The sequence below is a fragment of the Coenobita brevimanus genome, chromosome 110, assembly GCF_032717465.1.
Source record: "Coenobita brevimanus isolate Jiangsu-jjx chromosome 110, ASM3271746v2, whole genome shotgun sequence".
NCBI lineage: Eukaryota > Metazoa > Arthropoda > Malacostraca > Decapoda > Coenobitidae > Coenobita > Coenobita brevimanus.
In genome coordinates this window covers 41,762,049-41,780,827 of record NC_137063.1, presented here as the reverse complement: position 1 = coordinate 41,780,827, position 18,779 = coordinate 41,762,049, and the positions used below count along the sequence as shown (strand labels likewise).

Here is an 18,779-nt window from a genome sequence, read left to right as displayed (position 1 = left end):
ACACTTGGAGAGGTGATTGGTGTAGAGTAGCTATACCACTGCAGATGCATTTTAGACATAAATTACTGTCTTAAAAAACTGTACCGATATGTATATTGTCCTCTCAAAATCATATCTGAAAGGGATTTTAGGTTTGCTATCAGAACTCCCCTACCCATGTGAAAAATGGGACCTGTGGTTATGTAGATAAGTGTATGTGTAAAATGATATATTAATTGCGTTCACCTTAGTTAATCAAGGTGTTTTCTGGATATTGATGGGTTTTCTTACTCGATTATGCATGATATTTTATTTTTATTCAACCCCCTACAGGTGGAGCAGGTGTTCAATGAGCGTGATATAATGAGCTTCACAGACAATCCATTTGTGGTGTCAATGATCTGCAGCTTTGAAACGAAGCGTCACCTGTGTTTAGTGATGGAATATGTGGAGGGGGGAGATTGTGCCACGCTACTTAAGAACATGGGTCCCCTCCCGCCAGACATGGCCAGATTCTACTTTGCTGAAACTGTCTTGGCTGTGGAGTATCTGCATAGGTGAGTTAATTGGACTCATCGGAAAAAAACATAAGAATATGCACAGTGAAACTTTTTCTTTTTTTGTAAGTGAAAATTGTTATACTCACTTGGCTTAGCTTTGTAGTTTTTAATCCATCCATCCATCCATCATCCAATCCTACATTGCCCCATGAGGAGCGTAGGGGCCCGGGTCTAGGCAGTTGGTCCCGACATTTAAGATGAGAGTGACCAGCCTCACTCATCCCTGAGTGGCATTACATGAGCAATCAACCCCAACCACCCCTTGGATATAAACCTTCACCAGTTCAATCTGATTGGAGCGCAATAATTACACACTAAACCACCAGGCGCCAAAATTTGGTTATATGGTTACCACCCAGCGTAGTAAATGGTTTCCTGGTGCACAGGAAACCATTTGGCTTGTCACTTAGTGTAGAGTCACCCACAGGCTGAAGGAAGTGGAAAGAATGAAGGAAAGAAAGACAGAAGAGGGAGTGTAAAGTTGCCTGTAGGCAGAAGGATAAGGAAAGAAAGACAGAAGAGAATGGAAGGATGGAGAGGAAAGGATAGACACCTGAGAGCAGCACTACTCGTACATCGAGTGAGTGGATGGTGAGCAGTAATAATTTTGGTAGATGAGGGCACTCACCATTCACACACCTGTAGCTGACACCAGGTTGTAAGCTTGATAATTTCTTGTACTTCAGGAAACCATTTATTATGTTGGGTGGTGATAATATTTGTAGCAAATGGACACCAAGTGATAATAAAGCCTATACCATGGGGATTGGAATATACTACTCACATAATTCCACCCAGGACAAGCGACTGGTCACCCTTGCCATAAGTATCTGGACTGAGTTGTCAAGTCTTGGGCTATTACTTTCCTGATGTGGCATTACATGATTGGATGATGAATGAATGGGTAAAAATTTTGTACTCGACATGGACAGGGTAGTTTGTTCTGACCTATAGTCTGGAGGAATTACTAGTGGGCTGGTACAAGCAGAGCAGGGTGGAGGAGTGCTATCAGGTGAAATTGTCTGACCCATACCACATAGCAAATAGGCTGGAAACTGAAAATAAAGGTGATGAAGGATCATTAGAAAGTTAGTATTATTATAAACTATTTATGCCTGATTTTGCACTCAATATTTGTGAATGTACCAGGTACTGAATTCTGATTCAGTCATTTGAAATCATATCTGCTCTTGTATATTTGTTAGTTGACAGATGAGTAATTCATGCTAGGTGCATAAAAGAATGAATGAAGTATATAGGAAGATCCACACTGCAATGGTTGGCACCCCTGTTTTTAACTGGGGGCATTACTTATGTGGTGTCCCTGTTAACTGGGTGGAGAGACAAATATAGCATCTACCAGGAACCAAACCTCCACACTAATCCCAGCTCCGTGCCATGGCGAGGCATTGTCAGCCACATGGGAATGTCAGTTCACTGCCTGGGACAGCCCTACAGGGTCGTTGTTTGCAAGTGGTTGATGGGTCTGCCCAATCAAACAGATTGGGGTGGCATAACAACAACAATGCAATAAGTACATTTGTCTTAAATGTAGGAAAATCATAGACAGTAGAGGATTCAGTCTTGGTGTTGCTAGCCATTTGCTAGCCATCTCAGTTTTATTCAGAAAAAGAAGGAGAGGCATGCAAAAACAGTTGAAATACACAAATTAAAATCCTTTATTCATTAGGTGGAATAATAATTTGTTAGGGAAAATTGTAAATTAGTTGTGATGGTTAAACAAAACAAATTGCTCATGAATGTCATTAACCCCTATAATCTGATGATGTATTTTGTTTATTCTCATTTCCAGGCAGTTTTATATACCTTAGGATAGACTTTTTTACTTCGACAGGTTGAATATAGTCTTCACTAACCCCTGCATTGCAAGATGTAGGCTGCCTCCCAGTCTGTATGAAATTGACTAGTGGTAATGAGAGCAAGGTAAAAATGACCACCAAATTGAAGGGGTTTAAGAGAGGCGTACCTTTCTGGAATAAGTTAATCTGTTTGTGTGGTGATAGCTTCTCTTTTGTGTATCCTGTTCTTATTTCATGATGCATCTCTCTCCATTGAAGTACAGATAGTGGGTTGTTGGGTTATGCTGGTTATGAGATTGATTATTCTTCAAGTCTTGCTTTCCATTGTACATACTTATAAATTACTGTAGTGTGCCATTTTAGAAGTACTGAATGCATCTAGAATATTCAAGTAGGTTTTTTTTAATGTGAACTACTAGATCATGTTAATGAAGTTAGGACATTTTAGTTATGATAAACTGGTCATATTTTTTCTTAGAAGTGCCACTGCTACATAAGTTTGTGCATGGTGGTTATTTTTTTATTTATTTATTTTTTGTTTTTCTGTTGATGTTAATTCATAACTATTTATTTTGTGCTTTTTTTTTTCTGGACCCTACATCACTCCAGCCTTTGATGGAATATGGAAGTCATGATGGTGATGATTGATATTCTTTGTATTATCTCCTCCAGCTATGGCATTGTTCACCGTGACCTGAAGCCAGACAACCTGCTGATCACAGCCATGGGCCACATCAAGCTAACAGACTTTGGACTGAGCAAGATGGGGCTTATGTCTCTGGCAACCAACCTGTATGAGGGTTTCATTGACAAGGAGACACGCCAGTTCTCGGACAAGCAAGTCTTTGGTACACCAGAATATATTGCTCCAGAGGTTATATTGAGGTATTTTGAACTACATTTTATCTTTGGAACCCATTTTTACCCTCTGCTGATTCATCTGTTTTAATCTCCAGTTTGCTTATTCTGTATATCATGCCAGAAGTTTCCTCAAACACAGTCATGTTATGTACATAACTGATAATTAATGTCTTCTTCAGTTGCAGAAAGTCCTTGTTGTTGTGTGTCACATTTTCTGTAGTGTTTTTGCTCAAGATCCACAGTAAATTACAGAAAACTTCCACTTAAGGTTCCATTGCTACAAAAAAACAGAGTTTCCAGTTTCCATAAATTAGCATTGCCAGTGTCATAGAAAAAAATAGTGTTTTGGAACATGTCCCTGACTTATAACAAGGACTGAGTTAATTGTTTTTCTCATGATTCCAGTGTATATACTGTACTATATAACCTTTTATTATAATCTCTCCTCTCACCAACTTCAGGCAAGGGTATGGCAAACCAGTTGATTGGTGGGCCATGGGAGTCATCCTTTATGAATTCCTGATTGGCTGCGTTCCTTTCTTCGGGGAGACACCTGAGGAACTCTTTGCCCATACTGTGAATGACGACATAGAATGGCCGAGTGATGAGGAGTGGCCACTGCCAGATGATGCAAAAGATCTGATCACCGCCCTCCTTCACCACTCTCCAATCGACCGGCTAGGGACTGTTGCAGGAGCTTTAGAGGTGAAGGAACATCCCTTCTTCAGCACTATTGACTGGGACAACATGCTGAGGTTGAAGGCTGAATTTGTCCCACAACTTGACCATGAGGAGGATACCAGCTACTTTGACAGTGAGTTACATGATGGTCAGGTCATCATCATTCTTCGGTCATCCATCCATCAATCATCATCATCATCGATACTTTTGTCATTAGCATTGACTTCCACATTAACATTCACATCATCATTATCATCATCATCACTTTCATTGTCATCAGCATTGACCTCCACATTAACATATACATCATCATCATCATCAAAGAAGTGAAAAGTGCAAGAGTGAGTGGATTATCAAGAGTGTTCCAAGTGAAATGAGCAATATGATCATTAAGACATACGGTAATCTTGGATCCACCTCCACTGCTCCCCTCCACCCTTTTTTTTTTTTTTTTTTTTTTAAATACAGTATGCTTTACTTAACCCCTACACCGCGGGCTTGTTTACCAATAACTTGCGTGTGCCGCGGGGTTATTTGGGCTCCGACAGACTCTCAAAAAATATTTGCCAAAAATCAGTTATTAGTCCTAGAATAATAAAATTACATATGCTTATGGCACATACCTTCAGCTTTCTCCTGGAATGATTGTTGAGCCTTCGTCGGTTACCGTAGGACTTGTGGAGACCTCTGAAGTAGGGTAACGAAGTCTCCACTTTACACTTCCCAACAACCCGTAATATGATTACCACAGCCAGATACAAACACTATAAACACTATTCTACAATTTTCAAGTAGTTTGGGATCCATCCTAAAAAAAAAAACACTGTGAAAGCAATGGAAATTACGAGCGCGTCTGATCTGCCGCACTGGCACTAGTTCGCTCATGGTAGCCTGTCATTTATTATTCATAAAACCCCTCACACTTTATATTTCTATTACTATATAACACTTATATATATCTACAGTCTTTATCCATAAGTTTCCTTCAGTAGTATTAGTTTATTGTCACTGTAGGGATTCAATTTCTTTCAGTAAAATACGTAGCATTCACTTTCGTCCTGTATACTGGCATTGAGAGTGAATGTCACTTTCATCTTCACTCTCATAACTCATAGCATTCAGACATGCTAGAGTGAAACTTTCACTTTCATTACTCCTAGGGTATATACTGTAATCTTATAATACTACTCATTTACATTTCTATTTATGTTCTCTATTTTATTTACGTTATTTACATTTCTATTTTATTTACACTGTGTTGTGCACTGTCACATGAAATAACTTATAAAACTATTTTCCATTGTTCACGTATATTTACATTCATTACTTTCACTTGCTGTTTACACATTATTTACACATTATTTACAATTCCACTTGCACTGTTTTACTCAATAGAAAGATCATAGTCACTCTTTTATCAATTGTCAGCCCTTTACCTCTTTCCACACGAGGTTTAGTATGGGGTAAAGGTCACAGAGCCAAAAGCATGGGGGTGAAAAAAGGCCTTGAAGTCAGCAAGATGAAACGTACGTCCTCTCACTTCGAAGATGAGAGTACACTGATAACGCAGGGGCAGCCTAGAGGCCTGCTTTAGGGGTTATTCAGAGTTACCAATATTACTTCTTGAAACAGCTAAGTCTAGCACTGATATGATTGGCAGGAAATCTAGACAATACATTATAAATCTGGTAGTTCCAGGTGAATGTAAATATTCTTCCTTCCCTCCTTACATGTTTATTTATTACGAAAATAGATTAGAGGCCTACTTAGGAGATATATAATCAGAGCTACCAATGTTAAATCTTGAAACAGCTTTGTGTAGCACTGATATGATTGGCAGGAAATCTAGACAATACATTATAAATTAGGTAGTTCCAGGTGAATGTAAATATCATTTAGGCTTCTCCCTTCTCTCCTTACATGTATATTTATTACGAAAATAGATTATACGGCATATTTCAAGGGGAAAAAAACAGCGAAAATTAGCGAACGAGTGCACGTGAGGTGTTGTCAGGTGATAATTAGCCAATTCCAGGTGTATGGCACTCTCACTTACCTGATTTCTTACTTGTATATATTATTTGGTATAAGAATACGACATAGGGCTTATTTCAATGGATGAAATCAGTGAAAAATTCCAGGGAAGATTTACTTAGCGTAGCATGGCCGGGCAGGCGAGAGCATAGGGTAATGGAGGGGGGGTAGGGAGGGGAGTCAAGAACGGGGAGAAATGGCTAAATTGTCAACAATGGATGGGAGTACAGATGAGATTAGGAGTGCTGACTAGTGTTGGACATTGTCAGTACTGATAGATGATACAAGCTCCCACTGGAAAGCCCGGGTGAATTCAAAATAACACAGAATCACAAAAGCGACGCCCCGCGGTATGATCCCTTGCTCCCAAGCGTCACGAAAGTGACGCCCCGCGGTTAAGGGGTTAAACATGTCAAGAGGTAAAGTTTTTCCATCACTTATCATGTTGAAGCAAGGGTACCAAATCCTTGTTTAGATAATTCATTCAGCCCTTTTAAATTGGTCATTTCCTTAGCTTACCAACTTCAGCACCTCACTTTCTCTCATACATTTACTATATGCAGCCACCATCTTGTCCTATAATGCCCTATCACACTTTCAAACTCACACACTCATACCAGTTTCACCACGCATTCTGTAAGCATACTGGTACTTGGCTGATGACCGTACCATCTAACCACACACTTTTACTCCATTGTACTGTATAATAATTTTGTGGGAATTACAGTTAAGATGATTATGATGATAGGAACCAGCCAAAACATTAACAAGGGAGGCTTAGAAAAGGTGGAGGGTAAATGTCCAATGCTGTTTATGAGCATCTTTAATGATGTTTCCCATATACAGCATTTTTTACTTTTTGCTTTTTTAAAAAATTACTTATGTGGAATTTGTGGTAGGTGGGGGCACTCACCATCCACTCACTCAGTGTAGTGCTGCTGTGGGTGTCAGCCCTTTCCTCTCTCCCATCCTTCATCTTCTGTCTTTCACTTATTCTTTACTCTTTCTTCTGCCTATGGGTGACTTTACACACCCTCATCTGTTTTCCTTTCCTTCATTCTTTCCTTGTCCTTCTGCTTATGGGTTACTCAACACTGAGTGATAAGCCAATTGGTTTCCTGTACACCAGGAAACCATTTACTATGCTGCCGGGTAACCATATAACCAAATTATGGTGGCGCTTGATGGTTTAGTGGGTAGTTAAGGTGCTCCAATTGGATTGAGCCTGTGTAGGTTTTTATATCCAAGGGATGGTTGGGGTTTATTGCTCACATTATGCCACTCAGGGATGAGTGAAGCTAGTCGCTTTCATCTTAAATGTCAGGACCAACTTGCCTGGCCCCGGGATTCTACACTGTTCGTGGGGCAACATAGGATTGGATGTTCGATGGATGGATGGAATGCATATAGGGATTCCTTAGTTAGGAATGCTAAAGTAATGTGTGGTGTGGCGTGAGTAACAGCAAAGAAGAAAGGCATGGCATGGTAGGATGAGGTTAAGAGAGCAGTAGAGAATAGAGGAAGAAGTGGCTAGAGTGGTTACAGAACAGGGGTTCAGTTGAAATAAAAACTGAATATATTGAGAGAAAGAAGCATGTAAAGAAACTAGTGAAGAGGAAAAGGGAGGCAAATGATGGTCAAGGAAGAAAAGTGAATGCAAACTACTACTCTGAAAATAGGAAGTTATTCTGGAAAGAGGTGCAGGAAAGTTGAAGTGACAGTGGAAGAAATGCGAAAGTGTGAAGGATGTAAGTGGTAGGTTGTTAACCCATGGGGATGAAGTAAGTACCAGATGGAAAGAATATTTGAAAGCCTGATGAATGGGAATAGAGTGAGCAGAGCGGCTGTAAATGCGCTTGTTTTGGGGGTGTACAGAGAAGGAATGCAGTGCCAGGAAACGTGACACTTGCACATGTGAAGAACACCATGAAGCGGCTGAAAAATGGGAAAGCAGCTGGGGTTGATGAGGTGTATGCAGAGATGATTAAGTGTAGTGGAGAGAGCTGAAAGAAGTGCTTGTAGGAGATATGTAAGAAGGCATGGACGAGTGAAACTGTACCAGCTGTGTAAAAAGGCTGTGACTGCACCCCTGTACAAAACAAAGGTGAGTGAAGTGAGTGCAAGAATTATCATGGCATAAGTTTATTGAGTGTTGTAGGGAAGGTGTATGGAAGAATTATTATAGAGAAAGTAAGAGAGATATCAGAAGTCCTAGTGAGTGACAAACAGGGTGGTTTCAGAAGTGGCAGAGGATGTGTGGATCAGATATATGCAGTGGGACTGATAGTGGAGAAGGATTGTGAGAAAGACTATAAGGTGTTTATGGCATTTATGGATCTGGAAAAAGCATACGACAAAATAGACAGAAGGATTGTGGAAGGTTTTGTACATGTACAGTGTAGATGGTAAGCTGCTAGGTGCCGTTAAGAGTATTTATGATGATAGTGAGGAATGTGTAAGGGTAGATGGGCATCTAAGTGAATGGTTCACGATCGGTGTGGGCGTTTGACAAGGTTGTGTGACGTCCCTATAGTTGTTCAGTATACATGGATGGGGTGATGAGAGAAGTAAAAATTCAAGTAATGGAGTGGGGATGGCATTGGTAATGATTGGTGATGGATGGAATGTCTCAAATTTGTTGTATGGTGATGATGCAGTGCTACTTGCAAAGACTGGACAAGAGCCTGGTAGACCAGTGCAGAGTTTTGCTGATGTATGTGAGTGTCATCCCCTGAGAGTATATGTAGAAAAAAGGTAAGGGATGGTAATTAAGAGAGAAGGTATCTCCAGTGTGATGTTACAGTGAATGGAGAGAGACTGGACTTGGTGAGAGAGTTCAAATACCTAGGTACAGTGATCGAAAAGAGAGGAAAATGTGCATAAGAAGTGGAAAGTAGAGTGACACAAGGAAGGAAGGTAGCTGGTGCTATGAAGGCCTTGATGAGAAACAGAGACTTGAGTGTTGCAGCTGCATGAGACTTACACGAAGGAGTGTTAGTATCAACTTTAACATATGGAAACGAGACTATAGTGTCGCATGAAAATGAAAAGTCAAGAGTGAGAGCAGAGGAGATAGGACTGCTGAGGATTGTATGTGGAGTACAGAGAGTGAATAGGATATGAAATAATGTGATTCGTGAAAGATTCGGAGTAAAGAAGTCTGTGGACATCAGAATCGAGGAGTGTACCGAGATGGTATGGTCCTGTGTAGAGAATGGCTAACAACAGATCGGTGGAAAAGGTATATCTGAAGGAATTTGAAGGAGGGAGGAAGCAAGGTAGACCAAAGAGAAGGTGGAGGGATATGGTGGATGGGTGTGTGAGGAAGAGAGGTATGGAAGTTGGTGAGGCTTGGGGACTGACAAAAGATCAAACTAACTGGATGCAGGTTGTAAGAAGAAGTGCATGGTCAGGGATTTGGCATCCCATTCTAACATGACAGTGTTTGGATTGACTATCGGGGTACGTTTATGTGATGGCACTGAATTTGGTGAAAGTTTTTTGGCTTACAGAAGAGCCAGGATTCTGGGGGCCTGAATGATGAGTGAATGGAAGCGTGGCCTATTGGAGTGGGAAGACTTTGGTTGTCTGGACATTTCTACTCCTCATCCTGCCCCAGGGTGGGAGAGGAGATCCATATGATGATGATGACAATGTTTTTTATGGTTCTATCTATCTATATATCCAGGCTGCTTTCCCTAAAGAAAGGGGGGTAGCCGATACAGGACGACATACTCCAAATTTACTCATCGTCACACACACATTAATCATACCATAGTCCTAAGGGGAGAAGGGACAGAGCCTCACCGCACCACACTGCACAGGAGTCAACTCTGCAGTGCAATAAGTGACATCCGCAGCAGGGCCCAGCAGCAGAGCTGGTTTACCTCTGCCACATCATAATGGACCCATCCCCCTACCTGCTTCTGACCTATTTATCTGATTAGACCAAAAGCAGGAGAATGTCCCCTTGGGGCTGCATCACCATTTGTTCATTCACAGTTTCTCCAGTCATCACTATCATGTGCAGCCACTCTTCCTTGCTCTACGGACATCCCTCTCCCATCTAACGCACTCTTCACACTGTCCATCCATCCTATTTGTGGTCTTCCTCTCAGCCTTACACCTCTCGAATCCGATCCAGCTGTCTTTTTCACCAGTCGCTCTTCATCCATTCTCTCCATTTGCCCAAACCATCACAACACTCTCTGCTTAGCACGACCGGCCATATCCCGCATAACTCAAAGTTCTCCTTTGCACTTCATCATTTTTTACTCGATCTATATGCGTCACTCCACACATACTTCTCAGACATCTCATCTCCATTACATTCATACTTTTCTCTGATACACCCATATTCCATGTTTCAGCCCCATATAATGCAGTTGGTGCCAGTACACCCTCATACAGCCTTCTTTTTACATCCATTTTAAGCAAAGGACGTCTAAGCCTTTTTCATTCCTCTCATCACCTTTCCTACTTAATTCATTGTAATTCTTTCTAAACTTCACCTCTGCATCCATTCTTCCAGCCACAGCAACATGTGACCCTAAATGGTTCTAAATTAGATATATTAGACATACTTTTATTATACAGTTATTCCTCAATTATCCTGACATCTCGTATCCGGACATGCTCCGTATCCGAACATTAGGCCTTGGCTCTATTATGTCAGTATCTGAAATCTACGTGCATATCAGAACGTAAAATTTCCGATGTGGCCAGTTGGGCGGCCAGCTGGCCTCACTGGCCGCACATGGATAATAGACCCTAACCCACCAGCTGAGCAGAAATGCCTATCCACTTTTTCACCGAACGGTCGAAGTCACCTGGTCAACTGACTGGCTTCTTGGGCTGTGTATGGGTAATAGACCCTAACCCACCAGCTGAGCAAAAATGGCTGTATGCCTCCTCACTGAATGGTCAGTGTCATCTGGCCTGCTGGTGAGGTCATGGCAGCACTGTTTTTAGTGGCAGACGTCGCATATCCCCACTCATCATCCAGCTCCAACGGGAGGAGGAGGAGTTTTCTGACATTATGAGGCAGTTAGTACCACGAGCACACAAGCTCCAACCCCCACCCACCCACCCACCCACTTTGACACTCATTCCTCTGTCTGGAGAGAGATACTCTCTACTTAGGGGGAAGTAAACATAAGGCTGGAAGTTACAGTAACAAAGATGGTTGGCACATCCAAACCTGCACCCAGGGCCTGTGGGAGGTTTGTTTCAGGGCCACATCACGACAACTCATACCGGTGACAAATGTTGATATTTGCAGAGCGTATAGGTTAGAAATGGAAATCTGGGCCAATGGGAGTGTGTCTTGTAAAACCTGAGTTCAGTAGTGTTTTAGTACAGCACAAGTTAGGTGAGGGGTATAGGGGGGGTTGGAGGGAAGAAGGGGGGGAGGGATAAAGGGGAGGAGGAGAGGTACCAGGTGATGGGAAGTTGGTGGGGGGTGAATACCATCCCCAACACTACCAATCACAGTGTTTTCTCTGCTGATTGTCTGCCATTGATAGAGCATTATTGTTGTGGGAAAGAAAGAGCAAGCAAGAAAGGGAAGCTGTAGGAAGGAGAGGGGGGAGGCACTTGCGCAAGTGTGTGCCTGGCTGCGGTGTTGTGAGCCTGTGAGGAGTTTTACGTGCTTGTTTATTCTGTTGTGTTTACATTAAAGCAGTGATAAGTATGTATGTTTCTTACATCTTTATTTACTCCTTGTGATTATCAGTCTTCGTGTATGACTGTATGTGCATCTATTTCCCGTACTTTCAAACATTTGGTTTGGCATTGTGTTTGTTGTTTGGTGTAAACAATATTTTTATTTTTTTCCCCATTTGCCAAGTTGCTGCTGCTAAAATCTTCATTGGGCAAGCTACATCCTGCCACTTGAATCATTTCAATATCTTAGTTAGGATGTTACGATTCTTCGAATGTGTCAACTTTAAACCTGAAATAATTTGAAACAACAGTTTTGGCGCTTGTGCTCCTATGGTGCTAATCGCCTCATTTGTTAAGTGATTACGTTAACCACTAGACCACATGGGATTACTGTACTATACGTTGGCTGCTGTACATGCTAGTGGGTTATGATGCCTGTCCGTTGTTCGCTGGGTTTTAAGTACAGTACAGTACAGTACTGTAACTATTAAAATTCTTTTTGCAACCATCGTCTTATGTTTGATTTTCTTGTGGATTTTTGTTGTTTATGCATTGTTTTCATAGTGTCTAGCATTATATGTGTTATGATGTCTGAATAACTAAAATACCGAAGATTACTGCCCAAATTAAGAGGGGAACTGTTCATATACAGTAGGTAGGGTCTGAATGGTATTGTTCCGGATCTGGACATCATCCGTATTCCAATGTACCGATGGCTCTGTTACGTCGGATAATTGAGGGTTACTGTGTGGGAACAGTGCTCATTTTATTTTATGTCTGTCTTCAGCTCGCCTTGACCGCTACAATCATGAGCTGGAGGAGGACAGTGAAGAGGGAGGAGAGGGTGGTACTTTCCCCTCATTCCCCTCGTATTCTCCTCGCTACCACAAGATTACCTCATCGACTTCAGCTGAGACTCCCCAGTTAGACTCCAGCTTCCAGGTAAAGGTATATTTTAGTTTTTCAGTATTAATGCATATTTCTAGTAGTCAAGATATGTTGTAAGTACTGAGGAGCACTGTATGCCAGTATAGTATTTTGCTCTGGCAGTATTGAATCATATATATATATATATATATATATATATATATATATCGGAAAATGTGAGTACGTTTAAGTACTTGGGTAGTGTGATGAGTAAGGATGGAGGTTTGGAGGGTGAAGTGCTTGAAAGAGTACAGCAGGGAAGAAAGGTTGCTGGTTCTTTGAAAGCAGTGATAAGAAACAGGGAAGTGAGCATGGAAGTGAAAAAGTTACTTCACGACAGTATTGTGATACCAACTCTAACGTACGGAAGTGAAGCTTGGACGTTGTTGGAAGGACACAAGTCAAGAGTGAGAGCAGTGGAAATGAGTTATTTAAGAGGAGCCTGTGGAGTCACATGGAGAGACAGGCTGACGAATGAGGATATAAAGGAGCGTTGTGGTGTTGATGTGGATGTGATAGGAAGCGTTATGAGGAACACCCTGAGGTGGTTTGGCCATGTGGAGAGGATGGAGGGTGAAAGACTGACGAAGAGAGTGTATGTGAGTGAGGTGGAGGGGGGAAGAGGGAGGGGGAGGCCAAGGATGAGATGGAGGGATGGGATGGAGAGGTATATGAGAGAGGGGGGTGTGAGTTGGGAGCAGGGCAGTGAAATGGCGGGGGACAGGGCGACTTGGAGGCGATTTGTTTGTGGCCACCCCAAACGGGATTGAGGCATCTGGCACTAGATAGATATATATATATATATATATATATATATATATACTGTATATATATACACAGTAAGACCTCACTATAATGGACTGACTGGGGCCCAAACCCTGTGTTACAAATGTATTAAGCTATTGTGACAGAGTTGCAGAAACACTACAGAAAAGAGATAGATGGGTGGACAGTATCTGTTTAGATTTCAAGAAAGCATTTGACCAAGTACCATACGAAAAGACTGTTATGGAAACTGTAATGTTTACTGATGATGCAAAGATAATTACAAACACAAACTTGCAGAGAGCTACAAGAAGAATTGAATAAGCTTCATGAATGGAGCAATAGATGGCAAATGAAATTCTTTGTGGATGAATGCCATGTAATTAAGTTTGATAAAAGTGGAAAAAGACCAGATTGAGATTATAAGCTAGGAAGTTAACCCCTACACATATAAGAAAAGGAGGACCTAGGAGTGATTTTCAGTAACAGACTATCACCAACTGATCACATAAATGAGAGTATCTCCAGAGCACCACATAAATGAGAAGGTACAGAACATGCATACACTGCTTGCTGATATGAGAATAGCATTCATTTGTATTAAAGAAGAAATGCTGAAAAAAACAAGATCATTCATCAGACCAACCCTGGAATATGCATCAATAGTCTGGAATCCTCATTTCAAAAACCACATAGATAAGATTGAAAAAGTACTAAGGGCTGCTAACCGCTGCAAGATGGGTACCAAGCTTAAAGACTCTAAGCTATGAAGAAAGACTAGAAAAACTGAACCTATCAACATTACAAGAGAGAGGGAAAAGAGGAGACATGATTATGCTTTATAAAATGCATCTCAGGGAGAGAACATGACAACAATGAATATATACAGTAACTTATGAGGAGGCATCAGCACGAGGGCACTGCAGAAAACTGCGGAAAAAGAGAGGTGATCAAGATGCAAGGAAATTCAGTTTCCCAAATAGGGCAGTTGATCAGTGGAATGCGCTACTGAATGAAATAGTGTGTGCCAAAACTATTCATAAATTTAAGGATGCGTATGATAAAAGTACAGTAATCACTCCAATATCCGGATCAATAGAGCCATCGGTAGGTTCGGATATTGGTTTTGTCCGGATATTGGGCCCCAGCTTATGGACTTGTACTTACGGACCCTAACACAGAGAAACACCTATACAACTCCCTCCGGACATGCATAGCACCTATTTAACACCCAAATCACACCAATAAGGCACATAAATGACTGAAATAAATGCAATAGACACATAAAATGTGGGTTTAGAAGTATGTTCATACATTAATAAACATTCTGGTACTTATGGACTCTAACCGAACCTAACCTAACCGAACCTAACCGAACTCTGAAAAACACATTCCTACTGCACATGCATGAGGTAAGTTTAGTATGGAAAGAAGTACAGTATGACACTTTCTGGTAAGTATAGTATGGGAGAAAATACAATATGAAACATTCTGGTAAATATAGTATGGAAAATAGTACAACATGAAACATTTTGGCTACTTACAGCAAGTCCCTGGCCACCTCGATGAATAACCGCCTCCTCTCGGACTCTGACAGTAAGAACGATTTCCTGAAGCACTTGCACTACACTCTTCCTGAAGTCTTGCACTGAACTTAGTCACTAACACACAGAAGTCCGTTCTTTTCACAGTGTTCACTTTAGTCCAAATAATGTTCCATTAAATTTAAGTGTTGCACATTAACTTTTCCCAAGTTTTTTAAGTTTCCAAAGCCAAAACAAAGAAGGTTAGTTACGTTAAATTTCTTTTCTACTTAGTCTTTTCTCCCAACTTGAAAACCTTAACACAACACACCGTTTTTTTCACTGCACAACCTCAAAATTCCCGTGTGGTCTAGTGGAAAAGTTCTTGCTGTTTATTCACTGTCAGAGCCCGAGTATCACTGGCAGGCGTCCAAGGAGTGCATCGGTGGGTAGTGGTGATGGCGTACCGACTACAGAAGACTCTGAAGACAGCCGCAAACTCACGTCGGCGAGTGACTCCACTGTAGCTGATGTGCTGGGCTGTGGCTCGGAGCATGAGGCCCTGTCTTGGGGAGGCGGAGTGGAACCAGGGCTTGGCACAGCGGGGGTCACGGGCCTGAAAAAACTGTCAATCGTTGACTGACGCAAGGACCGACGATGCTGGCGATTGATGATGCGCTGCCGGAAAGCACGCACTTCCTCCACACGTCCCAAGGGCCACATCTCCCTGTCGCAGTCCGGGTGTTCCAGGTAGTCTAGGGCAGACTCTAGATGTTCCGGAGTGCGCTCAGCTTGGGGATGGCTGGAGTAGTGTCCTGCTGGGCGGAGTCTGCATCATCATCGCCTTCGTCGTCGGAATCTTCAAGTTCGGGACTGACACCAGCAACCGAAGACGCGATCTCGATATCAGACAACGTCTGATACCCAGGATCGCCCTCGTCGTCGTCCAACCACTCACGAACATCGTCCACATCAACATCGTCGCCGTGCGTACGTAGCCGTGCATGGAAGTCATCCACGTCAAACCCTAGGAAATCGTACTCCACATCTGTTACGAGAAGCAGACGAGACCAACCATTTTCAAGAGTTTTCACAGGGACTTCCTTCCATGCACTAGCCCAGTTGTACAGCGCAGACTTGATGTTGTGGCGGCGAAAGGTTTTCCAAAGTCCGCTTGCCTCGAGTGTCACGTCCTTCCCTGCGCTCGTCCTCGTCCTCGAGAACCACCATCACCTCGTCCAGGAACTTCCACGACGGTACAGGCGCTTTGTTGCCACGATCACTTCTTGGTCCATTGGTTGAATGAGAGCAGTCGTATTAGGTGGCAGAAACATGCACCTAATACGGCCATTCTCAGCAACCAAGTCCTTGTCGCACGGGTGGGCAGGTGCATTGTCGAGGAGAAGGAGAGCCTTTACCTGGTCGCGAGGAATTCCCAGTGTCTTCGTCTGGTAATGTATGACCTCCTTGACGAAGTGATGGTGAAACCAGTCTTTGAAAATCACAGCTGTGAACCATGCTTTCAAAGAATGGTACCATACGACAGGAAGGACATCCATCACCCCACGAAGGCACCGAGGCTGCTTTGCACGGCCAACAATAACGGGCTTAAGCCGGTGCATGCCGTTAGCATTGGCACAACACAAAGCAGATATCCGTTCCTTAGAAAGCTTGCGGCCAGGTACACGCTTCTCCGTCTCATCGGCGAGAGTGTTCGTTGGCACCGAGCGATAGAATAGGCCAGTTTCGTCAGCTTTATAGACTTGACCGAGAGTGAGGCCCTCCCTGTTGATCAAGCCTTTCACCTTGTGCCGAAACTCGTCCACTCCATCCTCGTTAGCGTCCAATGCTTCGCCATGTGCTTTACGGTTAGTAAGGCCATGTCGCAACGGCAGCGAAGAGCCAACCCTCGGATGCCTTGAAGTCTAGGGCGTCGTGAAGCCTTGCAAACTTCTCAGCAGCAGCCTTCAGCTCCGTTCCACGTACCATCACACCAGCTGCACGTTGCTGTCGATACCAAATCAACGTGGAGCGGTCGATCTCTGCATACTTGGGAGTAAACATAACCTTCCTCTCCACGTTGCGTTTGCTTCTCGACGAAGTCAGCCGTGTACTGCATGAGCTTGTCTCGGGAACGCTTGATATCAAACAAAGTCGACCGGGCCAGGTTGAACTCGCGGAGAATGCGAGAGGAAGACCAACCCGCATCAACCTTCTCCAATATCTCCCGTTTCTTCTCCAGAGTCAACACCACTCTCTTCCTTTTCTCAGGAGGCGGGGCCATCATCACACACACTAAGAGTAGGGCAGAGAGCAGCAGGAGGCCTTGCAGCAAGTACGGCACCACCACAAAAGCAAGCACGTGGGCAGCCATGACGAAGAGCGTAGGTCTTGTCGCGGTGAGAGACAGGCGGGAAGTGGGGAGGATGCAGCGGCGCTCTATTGGACGTCGGAGGAATGACGAACCAAAACAATGCTCTCACGCGGCGCGCGCGGCAAGTTCAAATTACGGACGGCAAAAAATCGATTTTTTTTTTCCAATTTTTTTGGATTTTCGGACCATTTTGGGAATGTTTGATCCCAGGACGATAAGGTTTGGTTAGTGGGGATGTTCGGTTATTGGGCGTCCGGATATTAGAGGGATTACTGTACTTTAATACGTGGAACAGTACGAGCTAGACTCATTTCTGTAAAGATACAGTTAGGTAAGAACAATTAGGTGAGAATGTGCACACACACACACACACACACACACACACACACACACACACACACACACACACACACACACACACACACACACACACACACACACACACACACACACACACAATAAAACTTCTGATTACTGGACTACAGTAATTATAGGTAAGCCATAGATATGTCGGTACTGCACTTGAAGACAGACTGTTTCTTGGCAGTGTTATCCTTGTCTTATTCTCATATCCTGCTTGTATTTCATATCAGTCCCATTACCAGTGCTGTTAGTTAGCATTAATACGTAAAAGATATATATTTTTCCACAGCAGACGGAAACTTCCAATGAAGCAGGACCAGAAACGGTTGACGGTGGTGATCGAGGCAGTGTGTCTCGTGGAGATTCAGGCCACAGTGATCAATCTGAGTCCTCCCGCTCCACTTTAGAATCCTCCACCAACACTCCAGACACCGAAAACCACGACCTTCCAGCTACCCCAGAGCTGTGAGTGCAGTTATTGGCAATATATCATTGCAATGAGCTTGCTTTTAGTGTAGTGGAAGTCAGGATTTTCAGGAAATTCTAACTTTGTTCTCATTTAAATTGTACTGTAGTACAGTGGTGTATTATAATGCGCTGTTACTGTACTTTGATATTTATGCAATCATTGTTCATTATTATGTTGGTTTGAATTACTGGTATTAAGTCACAAAATGATCCACAGGTATATGTGGCGAGTGATGAGGCAGGTGGTTGGTGAACTGAATGAACTGAAGGCAGTGATTGATTTTGTGTGTGTGGATGACATAATGAGAAGGTATGTAATGGATGCAAGAGCATAAAGAGGTTGGGGGAGTGGACTTTCTGACCACCTTTTGGTAGTGGTGAAAGTTAAGGTTTCAGTGCAATGGAGGAGTAGGAGGAGGATGAGATAGGAGGTAGTAGTCCATACAAGGAGGATAGAAAGGTTGCAGGAGGATGGAAAAAAGGCTGACTAAAAGAGAGACATGGAGGAGTGATTGGGTTAATATGATTTGGAGCAGATGGGGGAGGTGAAAGATGTGTATAGGATATTCTCAGAAGAAATCTGTGCAGCATGTGAGGTGGTTTGTGGGGCGAAGAGAAGACGAAAGGGGACGCAAGGAACAGCATGGTGGAGTGAAGAAGTGAGGCAAGCTGTGGCATAGAAGAAAAAAGCATATAGTGAATGCATGGGAAGCAGAGGCATGGAGGAAGTAGAGAGATGGTATAGTTATATGTAGAGAGG

At 42.8% G+C, this 18,779-nt stretch overlaps 1 protein-coding gene across 1 annotated transcript in view; it reads left to right on the top strand.

Annotated features, from left to right (window-relative positions):
* The window catches only part of LOC145417372 (microtubule-associated serine/threonine-protein kinase 3-like), a 254,880-nt gene that overhangs the window by 214,907 nt on the left and 21,194 nt on the right, over nucleotides 1–18,779 (top strand). Inside the window, exons 10-14 of the mRNA XM_080286045.1 lie at nucleotides 313–536; nucleotides 3,032–3,244; nucleotides 3,682–4,034; nucleotides 12,387–12,541; nucleotides 17,841–18,016. Of these exons, the coding sequence (XP_080142171.1) occupies nucleotides 313–536; nucleotides 3,032–3,244; nucleotides 3,682–4,034; nucleotides 12,387–12,541; nucleotides 17,841–18,016 (1,121 nt within the window). The remainder of the gene's footprint in view (nucleotides 1–312; nucleotides 537–3,031; nucleotides 3,245–3,681; nucleotides 4,035–12,386; nucleotides 12,542–17,840; nucleotides 18,017–18,779) is intronic.